A 20,849-nucleotide genomic window follows, 5' to 3' on the forward strand; every position below is an offset into this window, starting at 1 on the left:
GATGATATGTTTATTTCACGGAGACAAAACAAGTCATTGTGGGAAAATGTGGAGAAAGGACAATGAGAAGCGTTACAAGTATGTATTTATTTATATATTTTTATAGCTCTTTGGGATAGATAACGAAAACAAAGAAAGCAAATCCCCCAGCAAAATAGACAAAAATGTAATTTTGTGACACAGAAATATCCTTAAATGCCCCCCACAATTGCTGACTTAACGCTGAGCACACACACTCCCCTGAGTGAACTGTAGGACTAGGAAGGTTCTGCAGGCTAAAGACATCCTAACATAATGCAAAAGGGCAGATAATGGATTTGGGGTGCGCAGGCTGGTTCCAGGAATTTGCGCCTCCCCTCCCAAGAAAAAGGCATGAGAAGACATCCCTCCCTCTCTGCCACAAGCACGCCGATTGCCACACTCCTTAGAATGCAATTCCTGCAGATCTCTGCTCCTATGCTCATATTGGGAAATATTTATCACGCCCAGTAAGTCCAAGCCCTTATAGGGCACAATTGACCCCGGTTAAGAGTCTCTGCTCAGACGCCTCTACAAAGAGACTGGCCTAGTGTGCGCGGTTTCTGGGGGAGCCCTAGGGTGTGGAAGAAGGTCAGAGAGCTTCATGGCCTCCCGTCAGCTTGTGGAAGAGTTCTTCATCCAGCGTCTGGCTCCTGTCATTTGCGCGGGTGGACAAGAAGATGTACCCGCCAATGTACTCGTGTACGATCTTGCAGCCGGCAGAAATGCAGCTGAAGGCCACGTTGATGTGCTCATCAAACTCTATGGCCACCTGGGGAAAGAAGGTTAAAAGCTGAGCTTGCGGACGTCTCTTTGGGTGGTCACCTATGGTGCGTATAAATCTTGTACAGGCGAATAAGCAAAAAAGTTTAAAGGGTTGTTCTCTTTAGGCCAAAACTGCAGTGGGGGGCGGGGAGGGAAGACATGTCCTTTTACTTGCACATTTGTCTCAATCAAATCTAATGCAAGGATAGGCAACGTTGGTGCCCTCCAAATGTTGCTCAACTCGCAACTTCCATCATCCACAGCCAGTGGTCGGGGACGATGGAGCATGGCGGCAGGGGCAGCCTGTCCTGTTTTGCCACTTAAGGGGAAATGGGAAGGGCTGTGCCGTCGCCCGCACTGCCTGCCCTGTCGCCTCCACTGCCTATTTGTTAGTAAGAGTCAGGGACTGGCTACGAGAAATGCATATTCAGAGAACTCTGATCCCAAGCTCCCCACCACCCCACCACTGACCTGCCGGATATCCCAGTTGACGTTCCACTGGCGCATATTGCTGAACCGCCAGGTCTTCACCACGTCTCCAACGGCCAGGTCAATGCGGATCAAGCGGTTGTTGGCGATGCCCAAGATTTCGTCCTTCCGGCTGCCCTTGAACCTGCACACAAAGATGGCAAGGCTCTGCGTTTTTGCTTGCATTTATAAGGTTCCTCTACTTCTAACCTAGAGGGAGTGCGCAGTCGAAGAGCTAAAGGCTGCGTCATCACCATCACTGCAGGGAGGGTGGGAGCTGCTACAAATTTAATAAATAATAATAGCAATAATAATTATGGGGGGGGGCCTGGTTGCCTCTAAGAGCTACTACAGCCCCCTTCTCTACATTTTCAACCTTTAGTTTAAAAAGGAAAGCAAATCGCTAGTCAGTCCTCATGTTTTCAGTACAGGCAACTACCCATTTATGCGGGGGTTGCGCTCCGAGGCACTGCGTGCATCAGTGGGACACAGGTAGAATCATAGAATCATAGAGTTGGAAGAGACCACAAGGGCCATCGAGTCCAACCCCCTGCCAAGCAGGAAACACCATCAGAGCACTCCTGACATATGGTTGTCACAGTGGCGTAGCATGGGTTGTCAGCACCCGGGGCAAGGCAAGTAATTTGCCTCCCCTAACCTGTGGATTTTAGTAGGGGCAGAGAGCTGCGAGTGAGAGCGCCCCCCCCGAAGTTGCGCCCGGTGCGGCGGGCCCCCCCTGCACCCCCACGCTAGGCCACTGGGTTGTCAAGCCTCTGCTTAAAGACCTCCAAAGAAGGAGACTCCACCAGAAGGTAAGCCTGTCCCCACCCTGTTATGCCACACACCCCTTCTAGTGTCCAAAACTGCACATGCCAGCAATCGTGCGCATGTTGAATGTGCGCAAATGGGGAGTTACCTGCAACAGAAGCATTGCAGGTATGCAGTGTTGATACCTACCAGCCCAATAGGAAGGAATCCGCAGTTCGTTGGGGGAATGAATGCAAAAGTTCTGGGAGGATAAGGGTTTTTACCTTTTTTGTGATTTTTGAAAATAATAGCAACAAAGTTTTGCACTATGAAAAAGTTAATACATTAAAATAAAGTAAGGGCTGGACATCCCTATACATTTTATAGTAAACCACTTTGAGCTTTTCTACAATCAAACGGTACATAAATCGCATGAATTGAATAAATAAAAATGGTGTTGTGGCATTACAAAGACTAAAATTTATAGTGGCTTAAGCTTTGGTAGGCTAGAGTCCCCTTCATCAGAGGCAGTTAAGCCGCAAAAGTTTATGCAGCAATAAATTTGTTAGACTCTAAGGTGTCACAAAATACTTCGTTGGGTCTGCTGCAATATAATAGCTGAGCTACACCTCCAGAATTTTTTATCCCAAATTATAAATCATTTATGCAGCATAACACTGTAAAGACATGATCCAGCCATGAGCTGAGCAATTTTTAAGTCAATGAATTTCAGTAAGAGAGTTATCCAAAGCAATTCCTATTCAGGAGACAGGAGGAAGATAGCATCAGGAGACTTTGCCTAGCAATGAGTCGTATCTAAGCACAGCCCTACTCAGAGTAGACCCACTGAAATTAATTGGTATGACTAACCTGGCTTCATCATTTTCAATAGGTCTGCTCTCAGTACAATTTAGTTTGATACAACCCGGTGTGTTTTAACATGGGCTCAACTCTTTGGTGCTGAAAACCAACAGGATTTTAAATCTGCATTTGGTTGACCTTGATCATTATTAAAAAAAACTTTTAAAATAACCAACAGAGGTTGCTCTGATGCCAAGTCCAACATCCTGCCTTCCACAGCGGCCAACCAGATGCCTCCAGCCAGCCATGATGGCAGTGGTCCACTCCTTTCATTGCTCCTCAGCAACTGGTTATTCAGTGATATCTGTGCTTCTGAATCTGGAAGTTCCATTTTGCCACAATGACCAACAGCCCTTGATAGACCTCTGTAGATTTTTCGCATGTTGTCTTAAATGGTTTTAACACAGCATCTGTCACCCTGTCAGACCAAAAGGCCCATCTAGTCCGGCATCCTGTTCTCACAGTGGCCAGCCAATATCTGTGGGGAGCCTGCAAGCAGGCCCTGAATGCAAGAGCGACTCTCCTAATCCCCACTGCCAATCTGTTATTCTCAGCAACTGGTATTCAGAAGTAAACTGCCTCTGACTCTGGAGGTAGAACATAGCTATGCATCAGATGAAGGGCTCCCTCTTGTCTGCCTGCTCTGGTTTCACTGGTTGCCCCCAAATTCTACTATTATCATAGGTGTGGGGTGTGTGTGCTACACATCAATTTATTTCAAATAAACACATATCATGAGAAGGGGGGGAGAAAAGACTTCTGCAGACATGCAAATAACTTCCAGAAGTTGCCTTTCGGAATAAAATAAAATAAATAACGCTGAAAGATTTTTCATTCGTGCTGTCGACACCAGCAGCAGTTCATGAAAAGGTACTTCAGCTCCCCCCAAATGGTTTTCAGGGAAGCTCAGGAGTTTCTTTACCTGACTACAAAATAAGTGATGCCAAAATCAGGGAGCGACTGCCAAACTTGAATAAACTTCATCTTGGCATCGGGGAGCGACAGCTGGGCCACGTTCTGGTAGGCTTCCAGGATGCGAGGGGTTAACTGTGAGAGTTGCAAAGGGAGAGATTAGTGCAAACCACCTCCTTGGCCTCACAACCATTGTGCAAAAGAATTTGGTCATGGGTATCTCAGGAGGTGTGCAAATGCATGGTGAATAAACAAAGCAGCTTTGAAAAACCTACGGTAGATTTTAATTATGTGTATTTTTTAAAAAAGAAATTGGTTTGATGTTTGTGAACTGCTTAGAAGCTACTTTGGCAATTGAGAGGTATATAATAAATTTATACTAATAAGGTGACCATGATGGGAGTTGTAGTCTTGAGGGCCAAAAGTTCCCCACTCCCAATCTCTAGGAATGCCCCATGTTAAGACTTCAATGGATCTGATCTGTAGAGTGCCTTTTTCTCCTGGCAACTGCTCCCAAAGCAATCGGTCAGTGGTCAGGGTGGTTTGGGGCCAGTTGGGGCCGTGCAGCCCAAAATTACCTGCTTTGGTTTGAATTTCTTCTGGTAGCGAGGAGACACAAGCCACTGGGCTCCCTCGGCCTGCTGGGCAAGGCGGGCGTCCGGGTTGGTTTGCTGCAGCTTCAGAAAGGACAGGATGTTCTCTACCTCGGCCTGGTAGGATGAGTCTGCCATGGTCTTCCCCTTCGCTGCCAACCTACAACCCGCCATCCAACGGGCATATTGCTGCTCCTGGTGAGGGAGAGGAGGAAGACACTTGCCTTACACTGAGTTCGCTCTAGCCCCTCACCCATCCTTATACAAGGCTGTTTGGAGGATGTCAACTGGGATGGCATTAGATCCAAGGTCCAGGCTTTGTGTGGGGCATTCTTTGTACTCAGCCGGGAAACTGCAGTTCGTGCAGAATACTGCAGCACAGAATATTGAGAAAACCAAGACCCTGGCCGCGTTTTCGCCATACATTTAAAGTGCTATGATACCACCGTAAATTGCCATGGCTTCCCCCCAAAAAATTCTGTAGTTTGTCAAGGGTGCTGAGTGTTGTTCAGAGACTCCTGTTTCGCCTCAAAGAGCTATCATTTCTTTATTGATTTATCAAGCCTATTAGATTTATAGAAAATCTCAGGATGGTTTACAAAACCCACTTCCAGAGTTCCCTGGGAAGAGGGACTGATGGTTAATCCACTGGGAATTGTAAGCTCTGGGAGGGGAACGGCGGCCCACCTGTCAGAGATGCTGTGCTGCAGTTGCACTGATTTTAGATGATGACTTTCAGGGCTCCTTCCAACTATGGTAGGGTTGCCATAGTTCAAAAAGTAAAAACCAGGACTGCCCGAAAAGTTGTTGAGCTTTCTTTTTAGGAAGATCCCAAGACTGTTGACGTACGGCAGCCCTAAACTATGGTTCTAAACCGGGCTTCTCCACCACCCCACTCACATCTGAACATCGCAAGTGTACTTCGCTCATCCCGTCGGGGGAAGGTACCAAGAGCTTGATGCAAAATTTCTGGCCAGAGATGTTGACGTCCGGCACCACCTCACAGCCTGGAGTGGGGCAGAAACAGGGTTAGGAACAGTTAGAAGCTGGCATACAATGCTGTCTTATGCAGAGAATTGGGACCACTGGTCTGTCTACCCCTACCCATAGCAGCGGGGGACTCAATTTACAAATGGGACACAACATGTCCTGCTTCCAAGGCAAAGTTCACAAACCAAAACACCTCCTGGGTTTGCAGCGTTCTTAATCCAAGTTGTTCATAAACTAAGCTGTTCTTAAACCAAGGTACCACTGTACTCATATTTGGAGACGTGCTCCGTCCTTTGTAGGCCGTACTAATGCCTGATTGGGAAAGAGGTGTTGGCAAGGTGGCTGGACTCACCTTTGAGGCTGAGTTGCTGCACAGGTTCACCCAGAGCTTCTTCAGGACTCTTGTAGTAGGAGATGGAGGTCTCTTTGAAGATCACCCAGTACTGCTTGTAGCCCTTCAGAGTCAGCTTACGGGGCCTGAAGAACAAAAAGGGTGACTGACAGAAGGACATGAGCTTCATCTCCTCTTCTCCCAGCTAAACACACCCAGCTCTTTCATTTATTCCCCATAAAGCCTTGTGTTCCAAACCCTTAACCATCCTGGTCAATTCCACCCATTTTGCTAATGTTTTTAGTTGATCATAACATCCCAGCCCTTCCTGGAGATGACAGGGATTGAACCTGGGACCTTCTGCATGGAAAGCAGGTGATCTAACCACTGAGCGCCACTGCCCTTCCCCAGGATCCATTCCCTCATGAAACATACGGTTTGATAGCTCACCTGAATATTCGGAGATAATCCTTTAACTCTGGGATAACTGTGAGACTGTCCTATTTTGGAAATGACAAATATGTGTTGTTGTGGTGGTGGTTTTACATATTTCCTGTATTTATAGACTGCCTTTCAGTCTCATGGTCAAAGAAATAATAAAATTAAATAATAATAATAATAATAATAATAATAATAATAATAATAATACAAACAGCAGAGATAAAACAATGCAACATTTTGGTTCTACTCCAAGCAGGCCCCATCTAGGTTCTACTCCAAGCAGACCCCGTTGCAATTAATGAATGTAAATTAAGTCTGTCTATCAACTTGGGTCTACTCTGGGAAGGCCTAGCACTGAATACAATCTTTTGGAACTCCATTCTGGTACTTATCAGAGAAATACCACCCCTCTTGTCTTCTGGACCCTGGTGGAAAGACTTTCCTTTTCTAACAAGCCTCCTAAGTGGAGATCTTTACTGCCATCTGTACTGGATTTGAAATTGCTTTTTTTGACATACGAAATCAACTGTTTTACACACAGGGCGTTTTTAGCTGTTTACTGGTGTACATTTGTTTCTCCTTTCAAAAATTGCTTTTATATAGGTAATTGTGTGTTTATTTATTTTACATACGGAACTGTGCAACTGTTTGCCTGTATTGTGAAACTGCTTTGAGATATTTCATGGGAGAGGATTCGTAAATGAAAATAAAATAAATAGCCCGTTTCAGAAAACCCCAAAGGAAAAAGGGAACTAAATAGCAACAGAAGCAGAAGCAGAAGCTGATAGAAACCTTGCTGGCAACAACATTCAGATCAAGAGAGGGAGGCTCCAGTCAGAAGGCCTCAGCATAAGGGAAGGCAGGCTCTGTTGGGAACTTACCAGAACGTTGGGAGCTGCTGACGAACCTTCCAGTTTGACCTCCAAGGTGGCGAGGGCCTTGTCCAGGTCGTCAAGGCCAGAGTCTCCAGACTGCTCCACAGGATTGGTGTTCAAAGACAATTCGTTGATATGATACTGGAAGGAGTGAAAGCTCTGAATTAGCTTTGTGCAATACTGACACTCGAGTCTCAAAACAAAGCTCTGAACACTTATTTCCTTATTTATAGAACAATTTCTTCACACTTCCTAGTGCAGGGGCAGGGAAACTTTTTGAGCTCGAGGGCCGCATTCCCTTCTGAGCAACTTCCCGAGGGTCAAATGCAAGCAGTGGGCGGGGCCAGAGGCAAAAGTGTGGGATAACCAGCCTCATATAACCAATGTGCTTAAAAAATTAATAATAATAATTTATTATTTGTACCCCGCCCATCTGGCTGGGTTTCCCCAGCCACTCTGGGCGGCTTCCAACAAAGATTAAAAATACATTAAAATGTCACATATTAAAAACTTCCCTGAACAGGGCTGCCTTCAGATATCTTTTTAAGTCTAATTAATGCATGAAGGGGTTAATACCATAGAGTAAGCTGTCCTGCCAGGCTTAGCAAGATCACATCCCCTTACCTTGGGAGGAAATGGGTAATCAGGCCTATTTGTTCAACCTTTGGTCTACCAGAGAAGCTCAAGGTGTGAGAAGGTCTGAGCTGGTTGCTGCAGCTCAGAGCACATGGTTCTTACAAGCCACTGTGGAGTACCTATACTACTAATTTAGGAACTTTCAGCACTGTAACTAAGCCAAGTTTTACTTCCTGTGTAACTTTTTCTGAATGGTGTATGAAAAAGCACATGAATCTGGCCTTTGGAGAGTTTGTAAGTAAATCTTTTTTTTTTTTTTTTACTTACCAAGCGTGTAGTCTTTTTCTATGCTAGGGGGAAACTTTGGAAAGGCTAATTTTAAATGTCCAGCAACCTATATTTCCATGCTTTACTTTGATGCATGTTTTGTGATTTTAAATCTCTGCTGTGGTTCTCTCACCAAAGAGAACCCCAGAACCGGATTTTGGTGTCCAGGGAATTATCCTTATATCCCATATATATCTATTTTTCCATAAACCAACAAAGCAAGCGGAGCAATTAATATGTTTTCCTTTTTTGCAGTAGGCTAATTTAGATACACGCTCCTGTCTCTGTCCTTCGTCCAGACAACAGAGAAGCACCATCAGCATTCAAGGACTAATTCCAGCTCAGTTGGTAGAGCAAGAGACTCTTAAGCTCGGAGTCAGGGGTTTGAGCCCCTCGTTGGGCAAATGATTCCTGCATTGCAGGGGGTTGGACTAGATGACCCTTGTGGTCCCTTCCAACTCTGCAAGTCTATGATTCTAACACTCAGAAAACTTTTTGTCCAGGGAGAAAAGGTTACCTGCAGAGCCGCAAACACCACCATCTCTTCCTCGGTGCAATCTGTCTCCTCTAGTAGCACGGCCCAACGCGCCTGTTCATACAGCTGGTTGATCCTCACAGCATCGTACTACATGGGAGGGAATGAGCAACAGCAGAGGCTGAGTACCAAACCAGGGTTCAAATTTCACCTCCTCCAGGAAGTTAAGTGCATTTTTATCCCACCTGTCTTCCTGTCTAGGTGGAATACAAGATCTTCCCTTACATCAGGGCTGGGGAACTTGTGGTCCTCCAGATGTTGGGACTCCAACTCCCATCAGGCCCCAACCAGTATGGCCAATGGTTAGAGATGATGGAAGCTGGGAGACCAGAAACACCTGGAGGGCCACAGTTCCCCCCTGCTCTGCCTTACACATTAAAAAGCAAAGGGTGGGGACTTGCTCCGCAAGTAACCCTCTACAAATTGGTAGTTCCCTGTGGCATACTAAAGGTAAAGGTACCCCTGCCCGTACGGGCCAGTCTTGACAGACTCTAGGGTTGTGCGCCCATCTCACTCAAGAGGCCGGTGGCCAGCGCTGTCCGGAGACACTTCCGGGTCACGTGGCCAGCGTGACATCGCTGCTCTGGCGAGCCAGAGCCGCACACGGAAACGCCGTTTACCTTCCCGCTAGTAAGCGGTCCCTATTTATCTACTTGCACCCAGGGGTGCTTTCGAACTGCTAGGTTGGCAGGCGCTGGGACCGAACAGCGGGAGCGCACCCCGCCGTGGGGATTTGAACCGCCGACCTTTCGATCGGCAAGCCCAAGGCACTGAGGCTTTAACCCACAGCGCCACCTGCGTCCTTCTGTGGCATACACTCCAAGGCAAATAGATGTTTTAAAATACTAAATATGTCACATACTAAACATGTCACAGACGATGGGCAGAGCAACTCGAGGTTTACTGACACCTTTTAAAAAACCTGTTTTCATGTTTTGCTCCCTGGTCATGAGAACTAGAAGCTCCCCAAGTCTCAAGGAGTAGAAACGCACCTACACACACACAAAGATAACTGAGATCCTCAGAAGGATTTTGGAGCAGCCACCAGGTTAGGAGATGCATATTATTTTTTACGGAAACAATTGGGGTAAAGCTGAAGGCCCAGATCCGAGGGGAGCACTGACCTTGGGCTCCAGGTCAAAGAAGCTGTAATATTTGAAACGTAGCCACAAACAATCGTTTTCTTTCACTTCTTGCTGCAGCAAAGTCCGCGACGAGTCCAGCCACCTGGGAGAGAAATCCATTCTTAATTACAAACATGGAATTCCAACCAGCGATTGAATCTCTCCTGCAAAGTACTGTGTTTCGTTTCATCCAGCAGTATACAAATTTTGTTAGCTCAATTGACACAGGTTTCCCACTTGCGTAGTAGATAAGCAGATACCACTCTTTAGCAAAGTATCTCAAACTCTTGCATTCATGACAGTGGCAGACCTTGGGGTCTCAAATTACAGCGGTGCCCTGTGCAACCCCAAAATTTGGGGGTTCCGCCTTTCCCCTCCCTTCTAGATCATAGTAGTCCTACAGTTTGCCCAAGCTAACTAGCCCTCTTCTCCTCACCTGCTGTTGATCTGAGTCTTTTCAGAGAGGGAGCCTGGCCGGTGCATCTGCAAGATCTGATCGGGTGTCAGTCCAGTCTGACTGACCGACAGCATCCTGTAGCAGGCCTCGGTTTCGGCACTGTCCGAGAAGTGAGCCGGCATGCCGCGGAACAGCTGCTGCTCTGCACCTGGTGACAGAACAGAATGGCGGAGGGGTCATGGCTGCGGAATTGGGCAGCCTGTATAATTTGTCCTCTTGAGAAGGATCATCGTATGACCTTTGGCTTGTTCAAGTAAGTGCAGCTGAACTTCTGGGCTCCATGCGGCGAGAATAAATTCTCTGGGAAGAGACCCGGTTCCAAAGAGAGAAGTGCCTCCCATGGAATCACAGAATTTTACAGCTGAATTGAGACCTTGGAGGTCATATCTTGCAATAGCAGCATCCCTGACAGCCTCTACTTAAACACCTCCAGTGCCTACCACCTCTTGAGGCAGACGCTTCCATGGTGAAAACAGCTCTTGCCATCAGGATGCTTCTCCTAATGCAGAGGTAGCCTTCCAGAGCGGGGCCTTTTCAGTTGTGGCTCCTCATCTGTTGAATGCTCTCTCCAGTGAGGTCCACCTGGGCCTTCACTGACATCTTACCTTTTCCCCCAGGTTTTTCATAGACTGAGATAACGTTGCTTTATCCTATTTCCAGTGAATCCTGAAGCTACACACTTTTGGACAGGCAGGTGCATGCACAAATGTACACACACACACACAGTCAGTCAGTCATTTGGACACCCCTAAGTTCCTTACTTGCTGGCAAGCGCACCCCAGTCAGGTCATGGCTTGCCACAGAGCTCCTCTCTTTGTCCTTCTGCTTCCGCTTCTCCTTCTCCTCCGGCGCACGCAGTAACGACAGCTCTTCGTAGTGACGGATACCTGCAGAGGGGCAGGGACTGCATGAGTCCTTTATTCAGGCTAATCATAGCCAGATAAATTCAGTTCAGTTTGCATTTAAAGGCAAACTTCCCTAATTCCAAAAGAATATGAGAACCAAAACACAACCATCTTCAAAATTTATACTTCTATGAACAGACCCTCCAACTGTCCCTATTTTCCAGGGACAGTCCCAGATTTACAGAAGTCGTTCTGGTTTCTGATTTGATCCTGGAATGTCTCACTTTTCCTTAGGATGTCCTTATTTTCATTGGATAAATGTTGGAAGTTATGCAACCCCAAGCCAAAGAGATAAGTAACTATACAACCTTTAGAAGACATCTGAAGGCAGCCCTATGTAGGGAAGTTTTTTTAATGTTTTATTATGTTTTGATATATGTTGGAAGCTGCCCAGAGTGGCTGGGGCAAACCAATCAGATGAGTGGGGTATAAATATTCTTATTGAATAGCGTGTCCCTATTTTCATTGGATAAATGTTGGAGGGTATGTATAAATAAAGGTCAAGGTACCCCTGCCCGTACGTGCCAGTCTTGACAGACTCTAGGGTTGTGCGCCCATCTCACTCAAAGAGGCCGGGGGCCAGCGCTGTCCGAAGACACTTCCGGGTCACGTGGCCAGCGTGACATCGCTGCTCTGGCAAGCCAGAGCCGCACACGGAAACGCCGTTTACCTTCCCGCTAGTAAGCGGTCCCTATTTATCTACTTGCACCCAGGGGTGCTTTCGAACTGCTAGGTTGGCAGGCGCTGGGACCGAACAACGGGAGCGCACCCCGCCGTGGGGATTCGAACCGCCGACCTTTCGATCGGCAAGCCCTAGGCGCTGAGGCTTTTACCCACAGCGCCACCCGCATCCCTTCCCTATGTATAAATAGTTGCAAATAAAAGTGTAAACTCTACAATTCTATTATTCTAAGGGCAACCAGCTGCATAGGAGGGCAGGGAGCAGGATTAATTAATTGATTAATTGTGCAGAGGAGAAAATTCCAGCCGTTGTAGCTTTCTCTGCCCCTGCACAATGAATAATGAATAAAAATGTAGTCCCTGCCTGCATTTGGGACCAGGCACCCTACCATCCTCTGATGTCTAGACCGTAGGGCTTGGAAACACAGTATTAGAAAGCCCAGTCTCTGAAACAGAACCAGCTGGGCAGGCGCTAAGCAAAGGGTCACCAACCTTTTGGAGACAGTGAGTCCCATTGCAACGTTCAGAAAGTGCTGTGGGTGCCACTCACAAAGTGTATGTGTGATAAGACAAAATGGCTGCCGGGAGGGAGTGGAACAGCACAAAATGGCTGCCACACCTAAATTATCACAAAAACAGATAGGAACACAACATAGTGTGGGCATGCTTCTCGCCCCACATCCATCCTCATGTTTCCTGACAAAGAGAAGCTCTTTATACCTCTCTCTCCTCTGTTCAAAACAGAAGGGAGAGCGGGGGCATCCAGTTAAATGTGGGCACGTTTAAAGGGCTATGTACAATGGTAAAGCTAGTTCAAACAGCATACTGTCCAACATTTATGGAGTCAAAACTGGGATGTGCATCTTCCTGGATCTGCTCCCGGGTGAGTCACATGACCCGCACAGTGCTCTCAACCTGAAAAATGTCCCCCCCCGGGTGAAATTTTGCATGGCGCCCAAAAACATGCAAGATCGTGACACCCAAAATGGCCACTGCGATCTCATGTGAAAAAATGGGATGTCCCTTTTTTCTGGGGTACTTGGGAGGTATGAAACAAGAATTGAGCTGGAAGAGCAAACAGTCTCTAGCGTATTTTGGGTTTTTGAGGAGATACTGGGTGCCCATGGGCCTCACACTGGCAACCCTTGCACTAAATAACATTTCAGAGCTTTGGAGACAAGCGCTCTGAGCCTCTTGTGGTGCTCACCAAGTATCTTGCAGAGGTCGGCAACTGTGCGGAAGACTGGCTGGGCAAAGTTTGCCCGGATCCTCACTTTGCAGCGATTTGGTAGGGAAAGCAGGATAGGCTTGTGCTGGGGAGTGAACTGAAGTTTGGCATCAGCCAAGATCCCATATTTATCCAGGCTCCAGTTGGTCTTCAGCAGCCAAAGTTTCTTCTGCTCCCACCACAGGGCATGATCTGACCAGTCCCTCTGAAGCTCTGGAAGCAGGAAAGTTGAGGCAGGGAACACCCTTTAGCATTAGCATCAAGACACAGGCCCAGAGAATACAGTACTGAAAATAATAAATAATCCAGGGTGGCTTGATTTAAATGAGCGTTGGGAAACCTTTTTCCACCCGAGGGCCGCATTCCCTCCTACACAACCTTCTGGAGTCCACCTGGTTATTAACAGCTCCATTTCCCCCATTTTCTCTGTGCTCCCTGCATTAAGTTGGCATGGTACAGCCACTTTGCAAGGACTGTGCCACCTCAGAAACAGCTGTCAAAACGGCCCTAGCCCTGTTCAGCTAAGAATAGCTTGGTTAGTTCTGGGCCTACTTATCACATCACCCTCCAAGTGGGTTGTAAGGGGAGCTAGCACCAGTTCCCCTGAAAATGACAGGCTCTAAGCTTATACATATTGCTTATCTAAGCAGTGCCAGAAACCCACATGGGAAAAGGATCCGGCCACAATTCCGCTACCCCCACTGAGTCACAATTATTCTCCCAAACACACACAAATGGGTCCAGGAGTATCCTTTGCACACACCATAGAAGAATCCTGGGAACTGTAGTTTGTTAAGGGTGCTGGGAATTATTCCTCTGTGGGAGGAAACTACAGTTCCCAGGATTCTCTTGGGGGGGTGCGCTTTAAATATACCATATTTTTTGCTCTATAAGACTCACTTTTTCCCTCCTAAAAAGTAAGGGGTAATGTGTGTGCATCTTGTGGAGCGAATGCAGGCTGCGCAGCTATCCCAGAAGCCAGAACAGCAAGAGGGATTGCTGCTTTCGCTGCGCAGCGATCCCTCTTGCTGTTCTGGCTTCTGAGATTCAGAATATTTTTTTTCTTGTTTTCCTCCTCCAACAACTAGGTGTGTCTTGTGGTCTGGTGCGTCTTATAGAGCAAAAAATACGGTATGTTGTATACGCAAGCTGAGTTGGATATCACCCTCTTCCAACACGAAAAGCGGTGAGGGAAAACATCTTGGAAAACTTACTTAACTTATCCACAATCTGCAGCATTATGCCGCCGATATGCATGTTGCCGGTGACCCGGAGGGTGACTGGGTCAGCTTCGGGTCCCAGATCTTCCACAAAAGCTCTGAGCTCCCAAGAGTCATCAATGTATTCCCCACTGGCTGTTTTCAACCCAGCCATGGTGAGAGCCCTGGAGAGGCGAGGATATAAGGGTTGAGAGAAAGAAAAAGCACCGACAGTTCATTTCCAGGCTCAGTTCAAGAAGCTCATGCTACCGTTCCAAGCCTTAAACCTGTGGCAAGAAACCATTTTCATATTGGGAGCCACATTCTCTTCTGGGCAACCTTCCGGGGGCCACATGCAGGGGCACCAATTCCAGGGGGCCTGGGCACCCACAAATGTGTTTCTGTGGGTGCTCAGCCTCCACTCCCCCCCCCCCACTGCTGCCCGCCGCCACAGTAGGTGAAGTTCCTTGGGAGGAGGGACTGAATCTGAGAATTGTAGTTCTGGGAGGGGAATGGGGGGGGGGGTGTCTCCTAACAACTCCCAGCACCCATAACAGATTACATTTCCCAGGATTATTGAGTGGGGGGGGGGGGGAGCCATGACTGCTTACAGTGGAATGATCCTGCTTTAAACATATACAGTGGCACCTCGGGTTAAGTACTTAATTTGTTCCAGAGGTCTGTTCTTAACCTGAAACTGTTCTTAACCTGAAGCACCACTTTAGCTAATGGGGCCTCCTGCTGCCGCTGCGCCGTCGCTGCACGATTTCCGTTCTCATCCTGAAGCAAAGTTCTTAACCCGAGGTAATGTTTCTGGGTTAGCGGAGTCTGTAACCTGAAGTGTATGTAACCTAAAGCGTATGTAACCCGAGGTATCACTGTAGAGTAGATGAGGTCTACAGGGGAAGGAATAGCATAGTTGAATACTTTTGGGTCAAAACAAAAAACAAAACCACTCCTGGAAATTTTCTGTTTTAAAACCAAAGCCTAGCATATTGCAGGGAGAGGCCCAGCCCTGTGCAATGCACTCTCCATATTTACAACCTGCAAGCCAGGTTGACAAGTAACCCATTTCTTCCTGTGTGGTTTGAAATCAAGCAGTATCATCTTCTATGCGCCCAGAGCAAGGCTCAGTCCTGCCAGTGGATGGAACAGAACTGGGTAAGACACTTCCTGTCAAAGGCCTTGTCTAGACTGCTATAATCTCCAGCTTTCTTGTCTTCCTTCCTTTCTTGGTACTATGATCTCCCCTCTCCAGTTGTGCTAAATTTGTCTTTTGCTCATGTTACAATGAGTCATGATGGCCCCAAAGCCTCGACTATGAGCTGCGTGGAACTCTGCCCTTCAAGCTTCTAGTCCTCTCTGAACTCTCCAAACTAAGTGCATTGCCCCCCATGCCCCAAAGGTGGCAGAACAAGGCCACCGATAGATTGTTCAGGGGTGCTGCATGGCAAGTGTGGGGAACCTTTGGCCAAACAGATGCTGCTGAACTCCAGTCCCATCATGCACAGCCATTGCCCATGCTTTCTGGGGCTGGTGAGAGTTGTACAGTGGTACCTCGGGTCATAGATGCTTCAGGTTATAGACTCCGCTAACCCAGAAATAGTACCTCGGGTTAAGAACTTTACCTCAGTATGAGAACAGAAATCGTGCGGCAGTGGGAGGCCCCATTAGCTAAAGTGGTACCTCAGGTTAAGAACAGTTTCAGGTTAAGAACGGACCTCCAGAACGAATTAAGTTCTTAAGCCAAGTTACCACTGTAGTTCAGCAATATCTGGAGGGCCAGGGATTCCCCACACCTGCTGCATGGGTTAATGCCAAGGAATGCAACATGACAGGAGGCGGTGATCACATCCACACCATATATTTAAAGCACATGGGTTTCCCCAATGAATCCTGGGAATTGTAGTTCGTTAAGACTGCTGGGAATTGTAGCTCTACAGTTCCCAGGATTCTTTCGGGGGGAAGCCATGACTTTCAAAGTGGTATTCCCATTGTGCATTAAATGTACAGTGTGGATATGACTAGTGTTTAAAAGGGGGGTGCAGGTGGAGGGGGCACCTCCAAATGTTGTTGGACTACAACTCTCACAATCCCTGACCATTGGGCCAAGCTAGCTGGGGCTGATGGGAGTTGGAGTCAAAGAACATCAGGAAGGCCACAGACATTCCCCGTTCCTGCTTCACAGCAAAAACATAGCAACAAACCCACTCAGAGTAAATAAATTCATGGCATTGCATGGGTCACAGCCCTGTGACTATCACGCCCAGAATCAGGTGAAATGTCTGTTCGTTTTGCTATGGTAGTCAAGGGCAATTCTTCCTAATCTTACTTGGCAACCCTGGCCAGGGTTACCAATCATTTCATGCTCACATTGAAACAAGTGAAACATCGTTTTAAAGAACAGCCAGTTAGCAAGTCCCCCCCCCCTCTAAATTTATAGCTTTGTTCCAAGAAGTCCAAAACATGCACAACCCCATTAGGTTAGGTTTAGTCCAAATCCTGTTCTGACGGTGGTCAACCAGCTGCCTCACTGGGAAGGAAGCCCACAAGCAGAACCTGAGCATGACAGCAACTCTTGGGTAGCTCAGAACAGGAGACTCTAAATCTCAGGGTTGTGGGTTTGAGCCCCATGTTGGGCAAAATATTCCTGCATTGCAGGGGGTTAAACAAGATGACCCTCATGGTCCCTTCAAGCTCTACATTTCCATGATTCCCACCTGCTCTTCCCAGAAACTGGTATTCAGAGGCAGAACCGGCTGGTGATCCTGATCCAGGCCGAGAGCAAATTTGGTTTCTGCGCGGTCTGCCGTGAGTGGGAGGCAGGAGTGTTTAGAACGAATATCGTCCAACCAGCATTGTGGAATGTGCTTCCTATTTCTGGTCTTTCTCTTATCATCTTTAGCCCTATTTTTTTGCACTGCACATGGCTTTCCTTTTGGGGTGATGGTAACGTGCGTCTGAGTGGCAAGGAGTTACCATTATACTGTCCCAATTTTGACATCCATTCCAGTAGTCATGGGCATGGAGATTCTTATTTGTGGGGTAAGATTCCTCATCATTGTTTTCAGCCTCTCCACTTCACAATAAATCGCTGGATACCTTTCTACCGAGCCCTCTGTTGTGGCACTGCTAGTACTGAATGGCAGGTCAGTCCAAAGCAAGACCATAGTCATCATAATGTGATTGCAGATGAAGGAGCAGATCTGCCATGGACCACTAAGACCTGGGTGTGCGGGGTGAGCTTGGTGGGTCTAACCCAGCTGCACTGTGCCTTCCTGGGCACATGGTGCAGCACCAGGCCCAACTGGAAGTTTGGAGATGGAGCTGCCCATAAGAGCTCCCATCTCCTCCATTAGGAAATGTTTTGATCTCAGGGCAAGCATACAGGGTCTGTGTCTAGTGCTGGGGCAGAGATACAAACTGGGGATACTGCTATATAATAATAATAATTTATAATAATAATTTATTATTTGTACCTCGCCCATCTGGCTGGGTTTCCCCAGCCACTCTGCGCGGCTTCCACAGAGAGCAAAAATACCCTAAAATGTCACAGATTAAAAGTTTCCCTGAACAGGAATCCACTGAACTGGCCCAGGTGGATTTTAACCTGATGTGGGAGGATGCTAGGACATTTGTGATTTTAACATCCACCCGGAGGCTGTGGGGGCAGCTCAGGGCCTTCACAGCCACCTTGAAGGAGTTTGAAACTATCAATGACCCAACACGCCAAGCAGAGCATATGCTCGATGTAGCCTTTGCCTTGAGTGATGTGGAGGGTGGTCTGAAGTGGTGTCTGTGTGCTCTGCTCCCCCCTAATTAAGTCTGGATTGGTGGTGGCAATTTGGCCCTGCAGGGGTGGTGGACCTGTGCAGATGGTCTGCCCTTGGAGATCTTCCAGCAGAGAAACCAGAGGATCCTGTCAAAGCCCTGGTCTTGTTGGGGAATGGTGAGATGCGACAGACAGGAGTCAGGATCATCCTTGAGCTTGTTTTCCAGCATTACACAGCCTAGCTGGCTCCCTGGTACTTTTGGGAGCTAAGGGCTATGAAGCAAATTGGATGAAGAGTAGAGTGGCTGAAAAGGATGGGCAGCTGGGCCAAACTCAGGGGAATTGGGACTGAGTAGCCTGCTCCTGTCCAGTTCCAGTATTGTTGGTGCTTAGGTTGCATACATACCAATTCCTGGGAATTGTAGTTTAAGGATCCTAGGACCTATAGCTCTCTGAGGGATAAACCAAAGTTCCCAGAATTATTTGGGGGAAGCCATGTGCTTTAACTACCAGTATATGGTGTGTATGCAAGCCGACGTCACACATTTGTTCCATCCCATTTTGTTCAGACGTTTTGAAAGAACTCACAGAAAGCTCGCATTTAAGTTTTATGCGTCCCGTACATGCTTTACATAAAATACACATTTCCCCTCCAAATCTTTTCATTTTCCTGTAAAGTACACATTTTGTACACTTATTTTTTCATTAGATGTATTTCTGTGCACACATCAAAACTGTATCGCAAAATTCAGAGGAGTGGGCAATCTGATTGGGAATTGCACTACAGTCCACAGACAAGTTGAGTAGCATTGGATTGGGTCAGTCCACTGGAAAAAGTAGAGCAAATTTCTCTTTCTTCCCCTTCATTTGTAAAGCATATATTTTTACATTTTGCTTATGGGGAAGCAATGTACAACTGCTGGTAAGACCTCCACCATCCATCATCTTAATTTGACCCAGTGGCAAACAGACCTATAAATTAGCAGTGCCCAAAGTCATTTGAAGTCATTTTAGGTAACACCCCCTCCTAGACACATACAAGCCACCATGATCAAGAGTCAGCTATTATTACAACCGTTTCCAGGAAAACCCACAAGCCCTTTAGCATGTTATCAAGAGCAAAGGTGACCCTCCTCTTCTTTACAAGTGGGCACAGTAAGAAGTGGGATCCTAGTCTTTCTCTCTTGTGCGTGGGTGGTGCCATTTTGGCCCAACAGAGATTGGCGCTCACAGCCTGAGCATCAGAAATAGAAGGAAGTAGAGGCATTTCACTTCCTCCAGGGCAAGCGACTGGGTATTTTACAGGGGATGTTCCCTTTGTGCTGGATTAAATAACCTAGAGAATAAAATAGCACAAGTACGATAATGCTCCCTAAGAGAAATTGGGTGCTTATGAACTGGAGATGAAGAGGTCTCCTAGCATTTTTTAATGTGCTTAATTTATCTTGGGTCAGCTTGCTGTTAGATGCACAGGAGGCAGGGTTCTGCTGTAGTCAACAGTTATAACCAAACATCTAGGATCCAGAGAGAAATAGCTGAACTAGAATTAATCACCAAATTTGATTCCAATTTATTCAGGGCTCATTCGTAGCCAATGCTCTCCCACCCACCCTGCAACACAAGATTTCAAGTCAGGAGGATTTGTATTATTGCCAATCTCTTCTGATGTGAAAGGTCACTAGTGGTCATTAGACTTTTGCGCAAAATTACCACAGGCTAGAATAAAGCTCTTCTGTTCCAGAATTTCTTTCCCTCTACTGTTTGCTACTTCACTCTCTATGGGGAGGATGGGGAACCTGTGGCCTGCTGCATGTTTGCTGGACTCCAGCTCCTATCATCCTTGACCATTGGCCATGCTGGTTGGGACTAACGGGAGATGGAGTCTAACCATGCCAGGAACGGTGGCAGAATCCCCATCCCTGCTGAGGAGAACATGTGAGGAAGTGTGCTCTGACCTACATAGGCTTCTCCCACAAAATAAAGAACAGCCCTGTTGGAGGAGATCAGTGGTCTATCCAATTCAACATCCTTCTTCCCACAGTGGAAAACCAGATACTTCCAGGAAGTCCATGAGGAGGGCTGGAAAGCAATCACTCTCTCCTGTTGTGGGGCACCTAGTTCAAGTGATGGCTCCACCATTGTTGGACTTCAATGGAGAGGCCCCATGGGTTTGTGCACAAGTGAGCCTGTCTAGGAATAGTTGAGAGGAGGAGGAGGAGCTTCCTCTTCTTAATCTGTCAAAACTAAACCCGTAAGCCATAAACCAGATAAGAACCTTACCTTGAGGCTGCGGTCTCTACGCAAAGAGCTCTTTGGACACCAGCGTGGACCAGGAAGAGGGTTCGGGGATTTCTGTGGACTGCTCAGTTGACTTGTTGGCGTCTCCACAGGGCCCCTCGGCTTAGGGCGTTTCTCTGCACTCCCCCACCTCTTATCAACTTCCTCCCTGCCTGTGTGACACACACACACCGGAACTGCCACTTGCTCAAAAGTGGAAGTCATTTTTGCAACCTCGTGTTTGCTCTGAGCAGGAAGCTTTTATAGCTCTGTGGGTAGGTCAGGCACTCGGCCAAGCACGGACTTGCCAGGATTGTTTAGAGCTGTATTTCAAACACACACCCCTCAACACATATACGTACCTGCGACCAGGTCACGGCTTCCGTTTTAACAAGATGTGCAAGCAGGAGACAGCAGCCTGACCCCTGTTGGCTACAAGGGGTAAGAGCACCCAACCTTGGGGCTATTTAAAAAACAAAAAACCATTAAGGGAATGCTTTTTACACACACACAAAGGTAGATGGGCTGGATGAACATCTGCAGCAGAATGATTGTGCACAGTGGTCAATATGCACAGTGGTTCAAGACTGCAGCTGGGGGGGAATTATTTTTGAGTGTGGCCATGTAAAACACACACACACACACACACACACACAGAGCTCCTTGCAAACAGAAAATCAGCACATCCGTCAAAGGGCTGATGTGCTACTTTTATACACACAGTGGAATTTTCTTGACACAGGGAAGTACAGTGGTACCTCAGTTTA

At 47.2% G+C, this 20,849-nt stretch overlaps 1 protein-coding gene across 2 annotated transcripts; it reads right to left on the reverse strand.

The window, feature by feature from the left end:
* Positions 1-68: 68 nt before the first annotated feature.
* FERMT3 (FERM domain containing kindlin 3) lies at positions 69-20,276 on the reverse strand. 2 transcript variants are annotated; one of them, XM_083418705.1, is made up of 15 exons: positions 20,086-20,276; positions 14,049-14,218; positions 12,814-13,047; positions 10,782-10,907; positions 10,000-10,168; positions 9,564-9,666; positions 8,422-8,529; positions 7,008-7,142; positions 6,136-6,185; positions 5,707-5,831; positions 5,265-5,371; positions 4,350-4,559; positions 3,782-3,906; positions 1,255-1,396; positions 69-790 (listed from the first exon to the last, which is right to left on the reverse strand). In XM_083418705.1, the coding sequence occupies exons 2-15, from the start codon at positions 14,206-14,208 to the stop codon at positions 611-613; spliced, it is 1,974 nt and encodes a 657-aa protein (XP_083274831.1). In that variant the 5' UTR covers positions 14,209-14,218; positions 20,086-20,276; the 3' UTR covers positions 69-610. The 2 variants fall into 2 exon arrangements, with proteins under 2 accessions (XP_083274831.1, XP_083274832.1); XM_083418706.1 differs by lacking the exons at positions 12,814-13,047; positions 14,049-14,218; positions 20,086-20,276 and adding an exon at positions 12,099-12,217.
* Between the last annotated feature and the right edge of the window lie 573 nt (positions 20,277-20,849).

Source organism: Podarcis tiliguerta (genome assembly GCF_965153285.1).
Source record: "Podarcis tiliguerta genome assembly, chromosome: 16".
Lineage (NCBI taxonomy): Eukaryota > Metazoa > Chordata > Lepidosauria > Squamata > Lacertidae > Podarcis > Podarcis tiliguerta.

What these genes read in the sequence shown, in the direction of transcription:
- FERMT3 (XM_083418705.1), bottom strand. Translation starts at nt 14,208, where the DNA reads ATGGCTGGGTTGAAAACAGCCAGTGGGGAATACATTGATGACTCTTGG. An exon ending in TACACTTGCGATGTTCAGAT is followed by an intron (nt 4,560 to 5,264) that starts GTGAGTGGGGTG and finishes CTCCCTCACCAG; the next exon opens with GAGCAGCAATATGCCCGTTG. An exon ending in TCAACTGGGATATCCGGCAG is followed by an intron (nt 791 to 1,254) that starts GTCAGTGGTGGG and finishes TTCTTTCCCCAG; the next exon opens with GTGGCCATAGAGTTTGATGA.